The sequence below is a fragment of the Narcine bancroftii genome, chromosome 7, assembly GCF_036971445.1.
Source record: "Narcine bancroftii isolate sNarBan1 chromosome 7, sNarBan1.hap1, whole genome shotgun sequence".
Classification (NCBI taxonomy): Eukaryota; Metazoa; Chordata; class Chondrichthyes; order Torpediniformes; family Narcinidae; genus Narcine; species Narcine bancroftii.
In genome coordinates, this window is record NC_091475.1 from 213542705 (window position 1) to 213560278 (window position 17574).

The window sequence follows — 17574 nt, forward strand, 5'->3', positions numbered from 1 at the left end:
TATTTAAAGTCATATAGTTCAACGTAGCCATTTCATACTTTGTTTATCTTCCCTTTCCGTTTCTCCATCATCACCTTTCCTTCTTATCCATTTCTGCTTTCTTGTTTTGAACACTTTATAAGACAACATTTCTAAAACATGAAACATTTTCCTTATTCTCCTATTTAAAACTTCTTTAACCCCGTTCTCCCCTCCCCCTCCTGAGTTGCCCTTCATCCCTTGTCGGGCAACAACATCTCCCCTCTCCATTTGGCTTTGCGAATTCACTCGCAAGCGTCAACTGATTTTGCAGTGACCGTAACTCCTCCCCACCCAGCCCCCCCGGAAAAGATTTCAATTTTCATATATAACAAAGGTCACTTTTAATTCCCTCCTTATTCCCTCTATTCCCTTTTATTCCCTTATTAATTCTTATCTATACTCTATATATTTTCCTCTAGATACGGATACACTCATGTATACACATATATACATACACATATATATATATATATATATATATTTTTTTCTTTCTTTGGCTTGGCTTCGCGGACGAAGATTTATGGAGGGGGTAAAAAGTCCACGTCAGCTGCAGGCTCGTTTGTGGCTGACCAGTCCGATGCGGGACAGGCAGACACGATTGCAGCGGTTGCAAGGGAAAATTGGTTGGTTGGGGTTGGGTGTTGGGTTTTTCCTCCTTTGCCTTTTGTCAGTGAGGTGGGCTCTGCGGTCTTCTTCAAAGGAGGCTGCTGCCCGCCAAACTGTGAGGCGCCAAGATGCACGGTTTGAGGCGTTATCAGCCCACTGGCGGTGGTCAATGTGGCAGGCACCAAGAGATTTCTTTAGGCAGTCCTTGTACCTTTTCTTTGGTGCACCTCTGTCACGGTGGCCAGTGGAGAGCTTGCCATATAATACGATCTTGGGAAGGCGATGGTCCTCCATTCTGGAGACGTGACCCATCCAGCGCAGCTGGATCTTCAGCAGCGTGGACTCGATGCTGTCGACCTCTGCCATCTCGAGTACCTCGACGTTAGGGGTGTGAGCGCTCCAATGGATGTTGAGGATGGAGCGGAGACAACGCTGGTGGAAGCGTTCTAGGAGCCGTAGGTGGTGCCGGTAGAGGACCCATGATTCGGAGCCGAACAGGAGTGTGGGTATGACAACGGCTCTGTATACGCTTATCTTTGTGAGGTTTTTCAGTTGGTTGTTTTTCCAGACTCTTTTGTGTAGTCTTCCAAAGGCGCTATTTGCCTTGGCGAGTCTGTTGTCTATCTCATTGTCGATCCTTGCATCTGATGAAATGGTGCAGCCGAGATAGGTAAACTGGTTGACCGTTTTGAGTTTTGTGTGCCCGATGGAGATGTGGGGGGGCTGGTAGTCATGGTGGGGAGCTGGCTGATGGAGGACCTCAGTTTTCTTCAGGCTGACTTCCAGGCCAAACATTTTGGCAGTTTCCGCAAAGCAGGACGTCAAGCGCTGAAGAGCTGGCTCTGAATGGGCAACTAAAGCGGCATCATCTGCAAAGAGTAGTTCACGGACAAGTTTCTCTTGTGTCTTGGTGTGAGCTTGCAGGCGCCTCAGATTGAAGAGACTGCCATCCGTGCGGTACCGGATGTAAACAGCGTCTTCATTGTTGGGGTCTTTCATGGCTTGGTTCAGCATCATGCTGAAGAAGATTGAAAAGAGGGTTGGTGCGAGTACACCCATATACACACATACATATAGTTCGTGGTCATTTTTTCTCTCATTACATGTCTTCATCTCTCTGCTTGTTTTGTAGTTGTTCTGCAAATTTTCGTGCTTCCTTTGCATCCGAGAATAGTCTGTTTTGCTGCCCTGGAATAACTATTTTAAGTACCGCTGGGTACTTTAACATAAATTTATATCCTTTTTTCCATAAGATCGTTTTTGCTGTATTGAACTCCTTCCTCTTCTTCAGGAGTTCAAAACTTATGTCTGGATAGAAAAAAGTTTTTTGACCTTTGTATTCCAGTGGCTTTTTGTCTTTTCTTATTTTCTTTATTTCTTTCTCCAATATATTTTCTCTTGTTGTATATCTTAAAAATTTTACTAAAATGAATCTTGGTTTTTGCTGCGGTTGTGGTTTCGGGGCTAATGTTCTATGTGCCCTCTCTATTTCCATTTCTTCCTGTAATTCTGGTCTTCCTAGGACCCTGGGGATCCAATCTTTTATAAATTCTCTCATATTCTTGCCTTCTTCATCTTCCTTAAGGCCCACTATCTTTATATTATTTCTTCTATTATAGTTTTCCATTCTATCTATCTTCTGAGCTAACAGCTCATGTGCCTCTTTAACTTTTTTATTAGATTCTTCTAATTTCTCTTTTAAGTCCTCTACTTCCATTTCTACGATTATTTTTCGTTCTTCCACATTATCCACTCTTTTTCCTATCTCTGATATGACCATTTCTATTTTATTCATTTTTTCTTCTGCACTCTTAATTCTTCTTTTTATCTCATTAAATTCTTGTAATTGCCATTTTTTCATTGATTCCATATATTCTTTAAAAAAAGATACATCCATTGTCTTGCCTTTCTCCTCTTCTTCCATTTCTTTCTGTTCTTCTTCTTCTTCTTCCTCTGGGTTGACCATCTGTTGTTTCCTTGTTTTCTTTTTACCCTCTTCTTTCTTGTTGTCGTTATTTTCTATGTTCTGCACCTTTTGCTGTGTTGCAGCTGTCTCTCTCAGCTGTGGAGATTAACTCCGCAGCTGTTCCCCCCTCCCTTCAGTGTGTTTTTTTTACATGCGCGGTTGCGCACTTTTACTCGGCTCCGCGAGCCATTTTTGTAGTCCCGAGCTCGGGACTTCCACTGACCTGAGGGAGCGGGCTTCTCTCTCCGCGGCGGGCCTCCTCGGACAGGTAAGGCCTTCACCTTCTTATTCCGACGTTCTTTCATCTTCTCTTTTTCCCGTTGTTTTCGACTTTTCTCTCTTCGCTGCCATTTTCTTCTCACCTTTATTTTTACTTTGTTTTAATTTTTACTCTTGTACCCTTGTGTTTTATGCGATTTTTTCCAACTTTTCTGGAGAGGGCTAGAATTCCCTGACCGGCCACTACTCCATCACGTGACTCCTCTTATTTAAGTCTTGAAAAAACTTGGTTGGTAGAAAAATTGGTAATGATTGAAATAGGTATTGTATTCTAGGAAAAATATTCATCTTCACACAATTTGTCCTTTTCAAGAAATTGGCAAATCCTTCCAACTTATTAATTCTTCTTTAATTTTCTTCAATAGAGGAATATAATTTAATTTAAATAAATTATTTAAATTTTTATCAATATTAATTCCTAGATATTTAACCGCCTCCTTCAGCCATTTAAATTTTGTCATTTTCTTAACTTGAGTATTATCTATCTCAGTCCCTAGCATCACTTCACTTTTATCAATATTTACTTTATAACCTGATATTAACCCATACTCCGTTCATCATACATTTACTTTTTTCAATGAACTTTCAGGGTTTGTAAGATATAATATTACATCATCTGCAAAAAGGCTAATTTTATGTTCTTTATCATTTATCTTAAAACCCTTGATCTCATTATCTAATCACCTCTGCTAAGGATTCTATAGCCCACGCAAATAAAAAAGGAGATAGCAGACAAGTAGAGTAATTACAAATAGACAAATGCTCTTATCCAGTTTATAAAATTTATTGGAAATCCAAAAACCTTCAATACTTTAAATAAATAATTCTATTCAAGTCTATCAAATGCTTTTTCTGCATCTAAAGCCAAAACCACTGATTTTTTTTCTGACCCATATTTAACAAACTTAAAAGTCTAACAATATCATTGGCTGATCTTATATTCTTAATAAAACCTGTTTGGTCCATATTAATCAATTTAGGTAAACAGTTAGCTAATCTATTAGCTATTAATTTAGACAAAATTTTATAATCTGTAATCAGTAATGAAGATGGAAGCAAAGAATCCTTCACTTTTTTTGGAATAACATTATTGCAGTTTTAAACAACTCAGGTAACTCACAAAGATCTTCCATTTGGTCTAACAATCCCATAAATATAGGAATCAATAACTCTTTAAATTCTTTATATACCTCCGGCGAGAAACCATCTTCACCTGGACCCTTATTATTTGGTAAAGACATCACTATATCATATATTTCTATAACTGTAAAAGGATTTCAAAGATTCCGATTGGTATAATTTCTTATAAAATTTCATAAAAACATCATTAGTGCCCTGTGTTTTAAAAGTAAGATGACCCAAATCTTCTCTTGTTCTCGATAATTGTTCAGTCTTCAATTGCCATGCTAAAACTTTATGCGCTTTATCTCCCAACTCATTATTTTTGTCAGGTTCGCCTTGTATATCTCTCCACTCTATATGTCGTATTCTATTAAATTTCAATTTTTAAAAAATCCAGTATTCTTCATTTCTCATCATTTACTTGATTTTGCAATGCTTTTTCCATTGTTATTATTTGATTTTCCAAATGATGAACTTCAGACATTTTTTTAACCTTAGCTGTATAACTTATTTGTCCTCTTAAATAAACCTTCATAGAATCCCAAACCACAAATTTATTAGTTACAGAATGTTTGTTAATGTCTAAAAGAAATTTATCTGTTGTCTTATAAATTCATAAAAATCTTGCCTTTTTAACATTGCAGCATTAAATCTCCATCTATAACCTATATTTTGATCTTCCTCCAATAAAATTAACATAACCAAAGATGAATGATCAAACAATATCCTTTCATGATATTCAATATTTTGAACTCTTGCTTGCAGTTGAGAGGAGATTAAAAACACATCTATATGTGAAAATTTCTTGTGTCTAAAGGAATAAAATGAATAATCTCTACTATTGGGATGCATTCTCCTCCAACTGTCAACAAGTTTCATTTCATTCATAAAATTTTTCACATTTTAACTACCTTGTTTTTAACCATAAATCCACCTGATCTGTCCAAATTCGAATCAAAAGTAAAATTAAAGTCTCCTCCCATAATTATTTTCCCTGTTGCATTAGCTAATTACATTAAAACATCTTGTATAAATTTTCCATCATCTATATTCGGTGCATATATATTAATCAAAGTCCAATATTCAGAATAAATGTTATAATTTTCCATCACATATCTTCCCACTTTATCAATAATTACATCCAATATTTTAATTCATAAACTTTTATTTATTAATATCACTACTCCTCTAGCTTCAGAATTAAATGAAGAAGACAATACCCTTCCTACCCAGTCTTTTTAATTTTGCATGTTCTATTTCTGTTAAATGGCTTTCTTGTAAAAAAAAAGCCACATCTTTTTTCATATAGCTTAAAAACCTTTTTCTCTTTATTGGATTCTGAATTTCATTTATATTAATACTAATAAAAGACAATTTCCCACCCTTAGACACCAAAATTAAAGCATACGTTCATCCAGCATCCCCCTCGCTCCTCCCCACTCACCTCAACCCTCCCTATATAATATACTACATATATAAACAGTCCAGGCTTAAAACAAAAAAAAGTGGAGAAAGGAAAAGAGAAGAAAAAAGTAAGGGAAAACCCTACAGGCGCGTGATGTAAAAGTGTCTTTACTTCCCTGATCTATGCAGGATGCAAAGAATATCACATTAGTACCCATGACTCTGCAGTGGTAATCATCATACTCGCCATGAACTCACTCAAATACCATACCATCCCTTTCAATAATTTTTTTCAATAGACCTCACAATCCATTCATCTTATTCAATATAGTAGATCACGCACATTATAGGTTAAACCTTCCTCCCCCTTTAAGCTTTCTCGAAACACAATATACTTTTAGTTACATATCTTTCAGTTGTATAATAAATTCAAGTGTCTACAACCATCTGCTCATCTTTAACAGGCAATGAATCGGAATATACCTTTGCTTCATTAGGCTCAGTAAAAAAATCTATTCCTCCCTCCTGGGACAAATACTTTCAGTACAACTGGTTATCTCAAAACAAAGGCATCGCCTTTTTTCCATAACACATCTTTAGCCGGATTAAACTCTTTTCTCTTTTCGACAGTTCAAAACTTGTGTCTGGATAAAAGAAAATCTTATTTCCATTATAAATCAAAGGTGATTGTCTTTCTTTCGTTTGCTTTGCTGCCAACTCCAGTATCTTCTCTCTTACTTCATAGTGAAGGAATCTGACAAGTATTGGACGGGACCTTTGGTCAGGCTGAGGTTTAGGTCTCAATGCCCTATGGGCTCTTTCTATCTCCAAATCTCCTTGAAATTCAGCCTGACCCAAAGATTCTGGTATCCACCGTTGCAAAATTTTTTTCATATCTTGACCATCATCCCCTTCTTTAAGTCCAACGATCTTATTATTCCGTCTACTAGTTTTCCAAAATGTGTATTTTTTGCATGAACTGATCATGCTTTGCACCTGCCTCTGCCTGTACCTTCTTCATTTGGTCTTTGATATTTTGAATCTCAAATTCATTCCCTTTAATTTTATCCTCCACTATTTCAAATCTAGCATCAACTTGTTTATTAATCTTTCCATCTTATCACCATTCTTCCTGACTTCATCAGTTAACACTTCCATAGATTGTCGAAAAAAAGTCTAAAAATTGCTTCCTTTCTCCAGATTGTAAGTTGTTCTTGATCTTTGCTTTTCCAAGTCCCCTTCTTGATCACTGGAGCTGCGAGTGTCTGGAATCTTTTTAAAAATTTCCTCCGTTTTTTTAATGTGCTCTGCACATGTGCGAGGAGTCATACAATGTCGAGTCACTTCTTTACCCGATGTCGGCGGCCGTTGTCGAGGGAGACCTTGAGTAGCAGTGTCCCAGGTCTCCCCCAGCTTCTGGCCGCTCTCCTTCAGATGTTACAGGCAGCTCCAGGATCCTTTCTCAAGGTCGGCCTCTCTTCCTTTTCTTGTTCCTTTTCTTGCTTGGTGTCTTGTACAATAGTAAGTCCTTTATCCTTCTTTGGTGGCATTGTTAATGACCTGTATGTCTTCAGACAGTTCTTCCTTATAGTTGCTGTAACTTTTATAGTCTTTTCTATCACTTTTTCTCAACTTTTTTGAGGAGACCAGGATTATCAGTCTAACCCCACGTTGTCATCTGGCACGCTACCCCTTATTTAGATTCGTGATGACCTTCTGTAGAACTTTTTTTTATCAGCTGCGATCTGCTTGGATATCATGTCAGATATGAGAAGAGATTCAGTGATCAGATTCACTGGTGATTCGTACCTGTCTCTGTGGAACTCCCATTGTGTGCTTCACTCTGCAACATTGCCCTACACAGTGCATCAGCTAACACAATAGGTTTCCCTGGTGTGTACACCCTTTTGACTAGGCTTAAGTTTTCACATGCTTTGTCACTCAGCAGTGATTCATGTCCATCTGGGACGACAGAGAACCGGAGGTGGTGCTCTTTATCTTTGACTTTCACCTTGAGTTTACATGTACTTTTTGTGTTGATGCCCTGTCCATTGTAGGCTTTGAGCTGAGCAGGATTTGCATGGATGAATGGCTTTATCTTATGGGAGAGATAGCTGAGGTCTTCGCTATGATCTTTGCATCCTCCTTGGTCACAGGAGAGGTGTTGGAGAATTAGAGAATGGCAAATCTGGGCCCCTTGTTTTCATAGAGGTAATAGGGAGAATACTGGAAGTTTTTGACTGGTGAGTCTTACAAAAGTGATGAGCAAACTTTTAGAGGATGTTGAGCATTTGGAGGAATATAGTTTTTTCAGGGATAGTCAGTGCGACTTTGTGAGGGGATGGTCATGCCTCAAGTTATTTGAGGAAGTTGCCAAAAAATTGATGAAGGTCAGGCAGTGGATTTTACTAAGGATCCCCCATGAGAGGTTTGTTCAGAAAGTCACAAGTGATGGGATCCATGGGACCTTGGCTGTGTGTTTCCAAAACATGGCTTGCCTGCAGAAAGCCTAGTTGTAGCGGATGGAAAATATTCTGCCTGGAGCTCAGTGACGAGTGGAGGGGCCGCAGGGATCTGTTCTGAGACCCCTGCTCTTTGTGATTTTTATAAATGACAGGTGAAGAAGTGGAAGGACGGGTCATTAAATTCGCAGATAATATGAAGATTGGAAGAGTTGTTGATAATATTGAGGGTTGTCATAAGTTACAAAAGGATATAGACAGGATGCAGAGTTGGGTGGCAAAGTGGCAGAAAGGGTTCAATGTGGATAAGTGTGAGATGATGCATTTTTGGAAGGTCAAACCTGAAGGGTGAGTACAGGTTAATGGTTAGACAGTTAACAGTGTGGAAGAACAGAGGGGCTGCAGGGTTCAAATCCATAATCTCTCAAAGTTGCTGAGTAGGTTGATAGGATAGTTAAGAAGGCTGATGGGGTACTGAGCTTCATAAGTTGGGGGGATTGAGTTGAGAGATCATGTTGCAACTCTACAAATCTCTGGTGAGACCACACTCAGAGTATTGTGTTCAGTTTTAGTCACCTCATGAGAGGAAGGATGTGGAAGCTGTGGAGAGGGGACAGAGGAGATTGACCAGAATGTTGCCTGGATTGGGAAACGAGTCTGATGAGGCAAGGTGAGCAGAGCTGGGAGTTTGGCTGTCTGTCTAATGGATGAAATGCGCATTGATCTTGGCTGTATGAGTTTACAGCACTGACTACGATATGATTCTGGAGCATTCAGGGTGGGAGACGCAGATGATTTATATCAATCATTGTGGTTAAAACGAATATTATTTTTGTACTAATGCCTCTGTCGAATATTTATTTGGGAACACGTGACCTTTAAACCTCGATGTTCTTGCATTCACTTATCTGTCTTTGTGCCTTCTCCTTTAAGCATTCTGTGACCTTTGTCTGCTTTTCAGTGCCATTATCTCTTCAATATAGTTCAGTATCAACACTCTTCACTTCTCCCAAGCATCTTGAAACAAAATAGTGAAATGCAATGACTATATAACTGAAAACCTTTTTACATTTGCATGAAGTTGAAGTGTGATACTTGACGCCAGCGCAGGTCAGTAATTTGTGAACACCCCTTAATGACCTTTCATAGAACTCTTGCTGACCACACATGCAGACAAACCTCCACCAATCATTTGAAGCTACTTGGTTGAATTTCTAACCCAACATCGGTCATTCAGTGATACCGCCTGTGTCATTTTATTGTCATGCCTGAAGCATTTAAACTGCCAAGGGATGTACAAGTGATGTCCCCTTGTCCTTTACATTTTTATTGGAACAATATTTGGTACAGAAGAGAAAACTGCTATTCCAAATCCTTTTTGTTTTATTTGGAGAGAACTGATTAGTAGAGGCTTTACTATTAGGTCCCGTATATTTTGCTGGGTTGGAAAGTGAAACAAATGTTTCCAGAATGACTGCACCATGTAGGGATGTTAAATTCGTTAATGCTTTTTGGGTTAGTTGCATTGATTTTCTGCTGTAGTGAGAGAGAGATATGTGCCAGTGTAATCACGTCTCTCCCTTCAGATCTATGTCGGATTGATGAAGCTTCATGCCACATTGAAGAGGAGGTTCTCCGCTTTGAGGCCATCATGAGTATTCACAAACAGATGGACGATGATGCCAATGGAAACGTTGATGTGGAGGAGAGTGATGAGGTCAGTGTCCAATCGTTTACCCTTCTCCACTCCCAAGCTGCTGAGTCCCTGAAGCACAGAGGCCAGAGACTCAGGTTCCATCCTGATTTTGTGCTGAAGGGCCTTCTTTCTTATTTATCGGGACCAAATGCAAATTGAAAATGTTGAGGAGTTTCTTTAAAACTAGGACAATGGTAGGACAAGAAATTATTATTTGTTATAGGAAGTGCTGTCAAGGGTAGGTTAGGCAGAATCTGTGGAAAGGGAAACAATTCCAGGTTGATGACCCTTTGTTAGGACATTTGTCATTTCTGATGAAGGGAGCTTAACTGGACACAGATGTTGTCAGATCTGTGATGGTCTTGTTTTGGAATGAATTTATGGACTCAGAGAAACAATTATTTAAAATCTCACCCATCTTCTGCGTCTCCACATTAATCTTTAGTCAGACCAATTTTTTCCTTGATCATTAATATATCTGTAGAATCTCTTGGGATTTTCCTTCCAAGTTGATATGCTATAGACGTGAACCAGACAAGTGTTATACTAATACAGGGCTTTTATTAACAGACTCTTTGCCACCACTATACTGGCCAGTGGGAAAGCATCACCATCTGTTATACCAGTAGGGTGGAGCCGTAGCCAATAGCAAGCAACTCCATACGTGAGAAGCAGTCAGTATAATACACCCCCCATTACATCATGACACAAGTCAGGTTGGTGTGTGACTTGAGAGAGGGTCATGTAAAGGCTGGTGTTCATGTGATAGAGGTCATGGGTTTTGGCGGTGGTGTAGGAGCGGTTTCAGAGAGTCACTGGTGCACACCAATGCACTTGTAATGGAGGATGGAATATATGGGGTGATTGAAGTAGGCCGCAGTAGCATGGAGTCTCACCCTTTGACCAACGACTATGCCCACTAAGTTGTCTACCTGAACTATTCCAGTCGCCCATATCCCTCTACACTTTCCCTGTGATTCTGTCCAAATGTCTTTTAAGCTTAGTAATTGTACCTGTCTCTCACTTATTCTGGCAACTCATTCCATTTGCCTTCCACCCTCGGGTGTGCCTCAGGTGTCTTTTAAATCCTTTCCCAATCACCTTAAATCATTGCCCTCTAGGTTTAGATTCTCTGGGACCATTCATCTATCCATGCACTTCATGACTTTGTATATTATCTCTAAACATTCTGAAGGGGAAGGGGTGAGCAGCCAAAGGTCATTGTACACCTTTGTACCAATAACAAAGGTAGGAAAAGAGAATAGGTTCTGCATTGTGAGTATAGGGAGTTAGGTAAAATGCCAAAAAGCAGGGCCTTGGGGTAGTGATATCTTGATTACTCCTGGTGCCCTGTGCTAGTGAGGGCAGGAATGGAAGGATAAACCAGATCTAGTTTGAGTGAGGAGCTGGTGCAGAAAACAGATTTAAGTTATTTTGGATCTCTTCTCGGGCAGAGGATACCTGCACAAGAGGGATGGGATGGGTTGCATTGGAACTGGAGGAGAACCAATGTCCTGGCAGGGAAATGTACTGGTGCTAGTCAGAAGTTAAAATAAATTGCAGAAATTGGTTCCAGACCAGAAATGAAGCGAGAAGCTGAGGGAACATTCTGTAGACAGGGTAGACAGGAGATTGGCAAAGGGAGAGGAAAGAGCTGTGGATTAAATTGCATTTATTTTAATATGAGAGCCTTCAGAGGTAAGGCGAACAAATTTGGTGTGGATTGGCTTGGAGGTCTGATCTTGTACTGCCACATCCTTTTTGTAGTGTGGTGAAGGACATAATAATCCCTAACCAATATTTTGTATATTTTCAACATGATAGAACAAAGAACAGCATTGTCTGGGCCCATCTCCACATCAATCTAACCCTACCAATCTCACTCTCCCAATGAACATCAATATTCCTGTTGTAGCACGAGCCAACAGCATCTCTGACAGTGCATTCTAGGCACCTATCACTCATTGAGTAAAGAACAACTTACCTCTGCTCTGACATTTCCCCAAAACTTTCTTCCACTCATCTTAAACAGATGTCCTATGGTTTTCCCCCTTCTTCCTCAAAGCCCTTTGTTTAAATTTATTAAAATTTTTTTAAACTTAAATTTTAATTTAAATTGCTTTAAAAATGTAGACATACAGCATGGTAACAGACCATTTTGACCCACGAGTCTGAGCCACCCAATTAACACATATCCTTGGTACATTTCGAATGGTGGGAGAAAACTGGAGCCCCTGGGGAGAGCGTACAAACTCCTTCCAGACAGCACAGGATTTGAACCCCGATTGCTGGCATTGTAAAGGCCATGGATACCTTCATGGAAACCAGCTGTGGTTGCCTCCTCTTCATGGAGTGGTTGATGTTCCAAGCCTACACAGGCCCCTCAAATGACTACTTGGCCTGCTGCTTCATACATCCATGATGAGCTTGTCCATTTTATGCACTTTGCTGCCATCTCAGCCCTCACTTTCATATCCTCCATTACCTGCACATCTGCCCTAGCCCCCTCTGCCCACATGTGAAACAAGGATAGGATTCCTCTTGTCTTTCTCTACAACCCCACCATCCTCCGCATCCAACATATTCTCAGCCATTTCCGAAACCTACCATGTGATCCCACCACCAGATGCTTTTTCCCTTGTTCTCTCCTCTCCGCCTTATGCAGGGACCACTCCCTCTGTGACTCCCTTATCCACTCCTCCCTTCCCACCAATTGGCCTCTTGGCACCTACCCCTGCGACAGCAGGAGATGCTCCACTTTTGCCCACATCTCCTCCCTCACCACCATTCAGGGACCCAAACAGTCTTTCAAAGAGAAGCAACACTTCACTTACGAATCTTCAGGGTAGATCTATTGCTCCCGTTGTGGTCTCCTCTACTTTGGAGAGACTGGGTGCAGACTAGGAGATTGCTTTGTTGAGCACTTCAGCTTCATCATCTGGCATGATTTCAATCCCCTGTCCAATTCTCTTGCTGACATGTCTATCCATGGTCTCATGCACTGCCAGACTGAGATCAGCCAGCAATTGGAGGAATATCACCTCATATTCTGTCTAAGCACCCTCCAACAGGATGGCATTTACATCAACTCCAGTTTCCTTTAGCCTCCCCTGTATCTACTTTCCTCTCGCCTTGTGCCTTTCTCTCTCTTCCCTTTTCCCTCTGTCTCCTTGCCCCTAGCTCTGCTTCCAGAGAACCACAAACAATCCCTTCTCCCCTAGTAAATTCTCACCTTTCCTCTCTCCTGTGCCACATCCATATACAATTAACACTTTTTGTCCGTTGGTCTGTACACCTCCTGTCCATTCTTCCCTTCTCCCCAGCCTTTTAATTCAGATACCTGCCTTATTTTTGAAATAAGGGCTCTGGCCTGAAACATCAGTTACATCCAGTATCTTTACCTCCTCTGGATGCCCTGAGGCCTGCTGCCCTCTTTCGTCTTTTACTCAATTCCCTTGCCTATGAAGGCACGCAAGCTTAGCACCTGTTCAATTCACCCTATCCACCTATGTCACCACATTTGGGAAACTGCCAGCTTGCACTTCAAGGCCCCTCTAATGCAATGCTGGTTCCTAGGTCTTTGTTGTTTACTGTACATCTGGCCAGTATTTGAGAACCCAAACTACATTGTCTTGCACTTGTTTGGATTAAACTCTGCTTCACCCAAATTTTCAGCTGATCTATGTCCCTCCATATCCTTGCAGTCAACAACTTCACCAGTCTTTGTTGTCAGCAAACTTGCATCAGACCATGGACATTCTCATCCATTTATGCATGACACACAGATCCAAGCACCGACTCCTCCATTAGTTCAGGTCATTGGTTACAGAGCTCCGTCTGAAAGCAACCCTCCCATCACCAAATCAGTTTTGTATCCTGTTTATCAACACACTTTAGACCCAATGCTCTATAACCTTTTAGACTGTGCAGGATCTTGTCAAAAGCCTTGCTAAAGTCTAATGCCGACTGTTTTGCCTTCATCAGTTTTCTTAGCGCTGGAGATGAATCTACGGACACTCTGTCTGCCTTACAACAGGCAAAAATAAATTTCATGTAATAGGACACTGTTTTATTACTATGGTCATAACTTGAATCTTGAAAACACTTATTTGTGAGACAGGATTTCCTATGCAGAGAACCAGGCTGGCTTCCCTTAATCAGGCTCTGACTCCCAAGTGATCAAAGAACAGTGATATGCTGTGCTGCTCTTTGTTCTAAATCCCACTGTGAAGAATTTTTTCCATTTGTTTCCCTACTACTGGCATAAGGGTTACCAGCCGGCCCGTAGTTTTTGGCTTGCCTTTCCAGCCTGTTTGTATATGGGAACAACATTATCTACCTTCCAGTACTTCACCCATAGCTAATGAGAATGCAAAATTGTCCACAATGTGTCAGGAATCTCCTCCCTTGCTTCCATTTAAACAGTGGATAGGTTTCATCTGGCCCTGTGGGTTGTCCACCTTAATGTGCTGTACTATCTCCAACACTTCCTCTTTTCAACATGTTCCATACTATCGATTTAAATCTCCCCTAACTCTCCATCCTTCTTCCTGGTGAACACTGAGGTAAAATATTCAGGACAGCACACACACACACTCCTGGCTCCACACAAAGGTTTCTGAGGGCTTGCTCAATAGTGTCCCTCAGGATGTGATGTGTGGTTCGTACCCCAGCATTAAACACCACAGCCCAGAAACAGTCCTTTTAGTCCATCGAGTCTGAGCCAAACTACTTTTCTGCCTCAACCAACTGACCTGCACCCAGGCCCTTTCCCTCTCAACCAGGTACCTATTCAAATATTTCCTAAATGTCAAAATTGAACCCACATTCATCACTTCAACTGGCTGCTGGTTCCACACTCTCAGCACTCCGTGGGAAGTTTAGAATGCTGATCGAGCAAAGGAACTGCTCACATGAACCATCCAAGACTCTTGTATTCATGAAACAAAATGTATCTATCTATCTATTTATTTTTATAGATGAAGTACTTGTCTTGCATATGTATTGTTTGTCTGTGTGTCTGCGTGCTTTGCACAGAGGACCGGAGAATGCTGTTGCGTCAAGTTGATGACAACAAACTTGACTTGACTTGATTCCCCCAAATGTCTCCTTTAAACATTTCCCCTTTCATGCTTAACCCATGTCGTCTAGTTCTTGTCTCACCCAATCTCCGTGGAAAAAGCCTGCTTGCATTTAATTTATGTACCTCTCCTCATTTTGTGTACTTCTATCATACCTCTCATCACTCTCCAATGCTCCAGGTTATACAGTCTGAATCTGTTTAACCTTTCCCTACAACATTCCCTTTGACCCATGTGATCATTACCTGATATTTGTTGGGTGATATTATTTCCTGTCACCTCTCAGCCATTCCGAAATATTACACCTTAATTTCTGCTGGGATTGGAATTCCGAGTCAGAAATGATTTTTTTGGGATTGTATGTTAAATGGAGTTCCCACGGACTTCAGAAGAACTTTCTCTCATTTCCAAAACAGATGAATGAGTAACATCTATCAGTTATTGTAGGTGTGATCTTGCAGGCTTTCAATTGTGCTTCACTCACAATGCTGAGCATGTTTCAAGAGTGATTCTCAGGCAGTTTAGTTCGCTCAAGGGCTTTAGAACACCCCAATTACCAGGAATTTGCTTCACAAATGATGATTCTTTGGATCTTTAATCTTTCTCTCAGGAGCTCTCCAGCTTCTGGTACATCCACTGCCCTCTTCCCCACCATCTTCCCTCCCTTGCCCCCTCTCCACCATCTTCCCTCCCCTTCCTCCTCCTTTCCACCTCCTGCCCTTTCCCACCTCCTTCCCTTTTTTTTGTCCCTCCTCCCCATCTCCTTTCCGTTTCCTTTCCCATCCACCTTCCTACCCCATTCCCAGCACCCATTTCTGCCCTGTTCCCACCAACTTCCCATCCTGCCCCTCCTTCACATCACCTTTCCTTCCTGCCCCCCTCCCCATCACCTTCCCTTCTTGCCCCCCCCCCCCCCCCCCCCCCACACCACCTTCCTGTTCTGTTCCTACCACCTTCCCTTCCTGCCCCCCTTATCCCACCCCAAACCATTCTTTGGCCCTGGCCCTACAATTTCCCCTCCCCACCTCCTGTCTGCTTTCTTGGTCACGCTACATAGGTGCTGCAGTCCTGTGGTCACTGTGGTGTTGTGACTGGGGAGAGTCAGCGTGGCCTGTGATGCTCTGGGCTGCCCTTTTTTCCAGATACAAGTAGCAGCAGCTGCTGTCAGGGTTTCATGTCACTTCAAGACGATGCCTGCTGAAGTGTTCATTCTGTGACAACTCAATAATGACAGCACCCTTGTGAAATAGCCTTTCCATTGCCTTATGACAAAGCCTGGTGGTTTTGTTGCCATGTTCAGGTGTACAGTAAATCTATCAAGACTTTGTCACTGTACTGGGAACTAAATTTATTCACCTTGGCTTTGCAGTTGTTTGCATACGTCATGTGCTGGTGTGGTTTGTACTTGACATGGAGTTGGTTGTTGGTGAAGAGTTGGGTAGACAAGGATGAGGGGTGGGGATTGGGTGGAAATGTCCCAAAAATGATATTCCTCATAATATTTCACTATCATCCATTGAAGTGCAGTGACCACTAACTTAAAACACAGCAACAGTGACAGTGAGTGGACACTAATCCATTCCACCAAGACCGCACCTGGAGGCAGTAGAATTCAGACCACTCCTTTGATTTGGTCTTGTCTGAAGGTGCAAGGCTCAGATAATTCAACATCTTCAATCCCAGGCTACGGTGCACAGCAGCGATGGAGTTGATTTCTCCTCGAGGAATGTACTTCTCTAGGCTTTTGTTCTGAGCAATTTGAGAATTGATTTCACAAAATTGTCGTCATGGATCATGGTGTGGTAGCAAGCTGTGCTTAAATTATGCCATTTTTACCTTTGTAACAGCTTGAGATGATGAGGCCAAGTTTAGAGTACTCTGTGCAGTTCTGGTCACCGATTTATAGGAAGGATATTAACAAGTCAGAGAGAGAGCAGAGAAGATTTAGAAAAATATTGCCTGGGTTTCAGCATCTGGAATACAAGGAGTGATTGAGCAAATTAGGTCTTTATTCCTTGGAACGTAGAAGGCTGAGAGAGGATTTGATAGAGGTGTTTAAGATAATGAGAGGGATAGATAGAGTTGATGTGGAAAGGCTTTTCCCATTGAGAGTAAGAGGTCATGGGTTGAGAGTTGACGGGCAAAGGAGTAACATGAGGGGGAGCTTCTTTACTCAGAGAGTGGTTACTGTGTGGAATGGGCTTCCGGGAAAGGTGGCGGAGGCAGGGTCAATTTTGTCATTTAAGAAAGAGTTGGATGAGTATATGGATGGGAGGGGGATGGAGGGATATGGAGGGTACTTGGATCAGTGTGGATGAGAAGGGCCAAATTGGCCTGTTTCTGTGCTGTAATTGTTATATGGTTATATGCATGCACTAATGTTGTACGTTCTCAGAACAGCTCCTCTAGCAGATCAACTCTCTTCCAACACTGCCTCATGGCAATGACACCCACTCCGCATACTACTGTGACCATACAAGGCACCGTCGGGCAGCTCACAGAGCTGCGCCTCACGGCTTTACCAACCTGGGTTCCATCCTGACCTTGGGCACCTTTTTGCCGGTAGTTTGCCACTTTGTTTCCTGCAGTGTTCCTTGTTTTCTCCCAAATCATAAAAATGTGGAGATTAATTTGTTGTTGTAAATTACCCCTAGTGTGTGGGTGAGTGGGAGAGCATATGGGAAGACCACATGGAAACATTAAGGAAATGAAATGGGATGTTAGGGATAGGACATACAGTTCTGCAGAGAACGAGAGAGAGTGAGATCTGAAGGGGGGGGGCTCTGATGGGTGTGTGTGTAGGAGAGAGAGGAGATTCTACAGTGAGAGAAAGACTGAGAGGGGCTCTGCAGAGAAAGGGGGCTCAGCAGTGAGGAGGGGGCTCTGCGATAAGAGGGAGGGGCTTGGCGGTGAGAGAGGGGTGCTCGGCAGTGAGAG

General features: G+C 41.6%; 1 protein-coding gene and 1 long non-coding RNA gene across 9 annotated transcripts in view; one reads left to right on the forward strand and one right to left on the reverse strand.

Annotated features, from left to right (window-relative positions):
* Positions 1-17574, forward strand: part of stim1b (stromal interaction molecule 1b) — a 192689-nt gene that overhangs the window by 70104 nt on the left and 105011 nt on the right. For all 8 annotated transcript variants that reach the window (XM_069892263.1, XM_069892265.1, XM_069892264.1 and 5 more), the window contains one exon: positions 9447-9577. In XM_069892263.1, the coding sequence (XP_069748364.1) occupies positions 9447-9577 (131 nt within the window). The remainder of the gene's footprint in view (positions 1-9446; positions 9578-17574) is intronic.
* LOC138739698 (uncharacterized) overlaps positions 1-17574 on the reverse strand; it is a 51106-nt gene that overhangs the window by 13615 nt on the left and 19917 nt on the right. The gene's annotated exons all lie outside the window — the stretch shown is intronic.